Source organism: Stegastes partitus, unplaced genomic scaffold (assembly GCF_000690725.1).
Source record: "Stegastes partitus isolate 25-593 unplaced genomic scaffold, Stegastes_partitus-1.0.2 Scaffold1946, whole genome shotgun sequence".
NCBI lineage: Eukaryota > Metazoa > Chordata > Actinopteri > Pomacentridae > Stegastes > Stegastes partitus.
The window spans coordinates 87,356-92,091 of record NW_007579677.1 but is presented as its reverse complement, the minus strand read 5'-3'; the positions used below and the strand labels follow the sequence as shown (position 1 = coordinate 92,091).

Genomic DNA, 4,736 nt, shown 5'->3' with positions numbered 1-4,736 from the left:
GAGTGGCAGTAACCAGTCAACTGCAAATCCCTCAAGATGAGTGGAAATCAGGGAAGGTGTTCAGTTGTGAAGTGTTTGACAGGTCTCTGAACAAAAAACCCAATAAGAAAATCAGCTTCTGCTCAGGTAACAGAAACACAATCTGTAATGATAATTCAATAGATGTGGAGGTGATTGAGGTCTGTAAATAAGTCTTTTCCATTCCTTTAATATTTTTTTTCCAGTAACACCAGCATCTGCACAGATAGTCGGCGTCTATGTTCAGGGACCAACATTACAGCAGCTTCTAAACAAAGCGCAGGTGACTGTCACCTGTCTTTTGGTCGGCCCTTGTCTGAACGATTTCTCCATCACCTGGAAAGTAGGCGATAAAAATTTCTCCCAAAATGTCCGTACGGAGCCACCGGTGAGTCACAGCAATGGGACAGAGACTCGGCGGAGCTTCCTCAGTGTGTCGGCGGAGGACTGGCAGGATTATAAACGAGTTTCTTGTGAAGGAAAGCACCCATGTGCCAAACAGGGCTACGAAGACCACATCAGCAAAAGCAGTGGTAATGTTATAAATACAAGTTATTTAAGATGGAAAGCTTTCATCAGGAACTCACTTGTTCATCAACAATATTCTCCATAATGATTGTTTGACTAAATATGAACCTTCACGTATTGTTTTCTTCTTCGTCTGTTCCTCCAGTCGTGTTTCCGCCAACGGTGAAGATAGTTCAACCAACCGCATCTGAGCTGTCTATGTCTGATGTCCTCACGCTTGTTTGCCTGGTGTCTGGATTTTTCCCATCTAACATCATGGTGTACTGGGAAGAGGATGGCCAGAGACTCCCGTCGTCTCGTTACACCAACAGTCCTGCATGGAAACAGGCAGAGAGCAGCTCTTATTCAATGAGCAGCCGACTGAGTGTCCCCAGAAATGGGGACAAAGGGTCGTCATATTCTTGTTTTGTCAGACATGAGTCATCTGAGAAAACATTTGAAAGCACTATAGATGATGTGTTTGGTGAGTTGATTTGTCTTTTTTAAATTTTTTTTGCTCCTCTAAACAAATTCATAAAATTAACCCCCAAAAAACAACTTTTATGACTTTTTTTTCTGCAGCCTCGGTGACCTACAGCGAACCGTCGGCCTTTTTGCTCCAGGGCTCCAATGCACTCGTGTGCCTGGTGTTTGGCTTCAGCCCCGCGTCCATTAACATCACCTGGCTGCGTGACAATAACACGGAGCTTTGGAACTACAACACCAGCGATCCCCACAGAGGCCCAGATGGAAAGTTCAGTATCCGAAGCCACCTCCGTCTGTCCCAAGTCGACTCCTTACCCGGAGTGGTCCTCACCTGCAGGGTGACACATGCAAACACCATCCTGTCCCTCAATATAACTAAACCAGGTACCAGTGATTACTGCTTTTTTATTTTCATCTTTTAAATTCCTCTCTCAGTGCAACAAAGTCAGTGTAGTAATTGACTGATTGATCTAGTTTTCCTTCCTTTCTGTCACAGACACATTGGAGAGCTGCGACTTCTTAGATGACATCCTGCACGCTGATATTTATGACGGTACAGGTGTGGAAACCTGGTATATAGCTTTTACGTTCATCCTCTTTTTCCTCATCGCCATCATCTATGGTCTCATAGTGACCCTAATTAAGGTAAGATACAGCATGTTGCCGTTTAAAGTAACATTCTGGTCCGGTTTTCATATCACTTGTTTGGTTTTATTATATATCAACAGGTTAATATTTAGAATATTCTAAAATAACATCATCACTTTTTAAATCATACTTTTATGCATTTTTACTGAACACAAAACTGTCACATGATACTGACATATTCTCTCTTTTTTCCCCCTTTTAGACTAAATGATGACCACAAAAAAGATTCATGAACCTTCAAGGACTTTCTGCTGAGTTTTAAAGTATAATGACTTCTTTTTTTTTGTTGTTCTTTTGTATTTGCATTATTATGTTTTATGTAATAAGTTTATAATATCCATTTCTTTTAGGGGTGTAGTTGTGTATTTGGTGTGTCTGTAAGAGGAAACGGGAAAAAAAAAACATGCATTTAAAAAAAAAAAAGAATAAATATAAGAAATAAAAATTGAAATCTGTGTAATGAATGCATTTAGTATCACTGCACTGTTTCTCACTGTAAAGATAAAAAAAAATAAAATATGATAAAGTTCCCCTGGTTGATTGTGGTTTGTTTTAAGGTAACACAGTGTTTATTCTGTAGATCACACTTAACACTGCATTACTGTGGTTGTCCATAAGAGTGAGACAAAGCTCCATGTGCAGCAGCTTCCGTGCCACCTCCATGTGAAATACAGGCCATACAGTAATTTAAAGATGCTGACAGATCTGCTCTGGATTTACTACAGCTAACATGTGATACAGAGGTGCATTGACTTGACAGCACAGAAGACTGTTTCTGTAAATCGTCTGTTTTCCATACGTGCACATGCGAACACAGAGTTACTGTAAATCTGTGCACACTTTGTCTTTGAGTTGTGTGTTCGTGTCTGCATTTGTGTACATTGTGGGTTTACAGGAATTCACATCTGGGAGGGATGACACCGAGCACATCAAGGCTTGCTATTGGCTACCTCTGGAGTGATCTTGCACCGTGTGCGCCCTGATTGGCTGGGGACCCCATGGCAGCCGGCCCAAATCCGTGACGCTGTTGCTGGGATGGAGTCACAGCATGCTGCTGCCAGTCTAAGTGCCAAGGGGCCAGCAGTGGGGGAAGCGGGGCACCGTGCCCAGCAGGCTGCCTGAGAGCGTCTCCCTGTCTGACACCTTCATACCCTCCCATCCCCTCAGGCCAAGAGCCCTCCCTCCAGGTCCTTGATTGACCCCTTTTATGTGTCCACACAAACCAGAGATAACTTACAACCAAACATCCTGGTACCTGAACCAACAGGGCTCACTGTCCTGAGCAGGCCCCAGCGTTAAATGTGAAGGAGTCCAGTGCAGATAAAAAAGGACGCATGCTTAATCAGTACTCGGAAATGAAGATTGATCTTGTCCTAAAAAAAAAAAAAAAAAATCTTAGAGAAGCAGTTTGTTGAGCTTCCAGAGCTTCCTGTTTCTTTTAACATTCTAAAAAAGAAACAAGGTCAGCTGTGGGAATAGAGAAGAATAAGCACATTTTATAATAATTTATTCATTTAGGAACATTACAGTGTGTCAATGTAAGCAGAATGAAGTCATGTCCATCTGTATTTTTCTTTTAAACAACTACTTATAAGGAGTAAGAGGGATTATTTCTGAACATTCTAATCCACATGTATGTATGGTATGGATGTATTGTAGGATGGGTTTTCAATTAAACTACCAAATTGAAGAAATGAGGGGAAAAGCAAACCCTGACATAAACTTCATCGCTCCACCTCAATAAAAATCTCTTAATCTGAGTGTTTTACTGGTCCTTCTTATTGCTAAAGAAACAAACAGGATTAACAACAGTGAATCGAGCCTTAAAACACCACAGTGATAAGAAACCCCCCCCATCCAGAGGCCAAACACATGGTCCAACCATAACAGCTACATCATTCCAGAGACTGTCCTTAGAAAAGGTTATCTGAGGAAACAGCTCCCTGTGTTTCACTGTGACAGCGCCCTCTAGTGGCTGCGATTGTTAAAACAGAAGCAGAGCAGCAGGCAGAGGAGCAAAGTGAGGCGATGCCACAATGTCCACAAATGGAGGAGGTTGGGGTGGAGGGTTGGGGTCAACAAGTCACTGGATTTTCACACGAGACGATTTTCCATTTCAAAGCAACAGTCGGCATTGCTTTGAAAGGCAACTGTTTTATCACTTTAACCTCATCTTAACCCAGAGAGACTCAAGTACACTCCTATGAGTAAGTCCAGTAAGTTGGTATGCATCACGATCAAACCAGTGCTAAGAAATGTCAAGAAACGCAAAGGATGAAAGTGAAAAAGACACAAAAACACAACCTCAAAGCTACGACAAAGAAAATCTCAGGGGAAATTTTTGTCATGTGAAAAAAAAGGAGAGTGAGAGGCCGACAGAGAAAAATAAAAAATCACAATCCCGATTAAATACTTCAGAAATCGTGATCAAAATCAGCAAGAGCTTAAGTATAGACTCAATCATTTCCTGTAGTGGCCCNAACTGGCTACTGCTGTTTATTTATTTGTTTAGGTATTTATTTATTTGTTGTATACTGGCAAAAAATAAAATTAAACCAAAAAATAAAAATATTAAACTGAATGAATACTTTCAACAGCATCTTGTTGCTGTTACAAATACTTTCACCATTCTGAGCAACAATTGAAATATTCTCGACATCCACAAATATCAACACAATCTTTTTTTTATTTCACTCTAATTCTAAAAATGTCTAAAATGTCTGCTGTTAATGATAAATGTCGAGAGAAAAGAACACCCAAATAGGTGATTTAAAAAAACTAAAAAATCCTATTTGTAAAATAAAAGGTATCCCTGAGAGGTTTGCAATCAACTCTGCAGAATAACTTCACATTTGGGGCTACTGTAGTGAACTAAATAATATTTTGCAGGTAGTGCTGTTACAATATTATCCTAATATTAGTTTCTAATAAGTTCAATTGATTTATCAGATCAGTACTGCACACCAGCTGCTTGTAACGTATTGATTGCGTCATTTGTTGATGCAGTTATTTTTTAATTTATCTTTAATAAAACATTGATCAATTGTGACAAAGCAGTGTTTTACTGTAATGTGAAC

General features: G+C 40.2%; 1 protein-coding gene across 1 annotated transcript in view; it reads left to right on the top strand.

The window, feature by feature from the left end:
- Window positions 1-2,171, top strand: part of LOC103373300 (uncharacterized) — a 14,104-nt gene extending 11,933 nt beyond the window's left edge. Inside the window, exons 7-12 of the mRNA XM_008303150.1 lie at window positions 4-126; window positions 225-551; window positions 692-1,009; window positions 1,108-1,395; window positions 1,508-1,656; window positions 1,862-2,171. Coding sequence (XP_008301372.1) covers window positions 4-126; window positions 225-551; window positions 692-1,009; window positions 1,108-1,395; window positions 1,508-1,656; window positions 1,862-1,870 — 1,214 coding nt within the window. The 3' untranslated portion in view covers window positions 1,871-2,171. The remainder of the gene's footprint in view (window positions 1-3; window positions 127-224; window positions 552-691; window positions 1,010-1,107; window positions 1,396-1,507; window positions 1,657-1,861) is intronic.
- The last annotated feature ends 2,565 nt before the right edge of the window (window positions 2,172-4,736 follow it).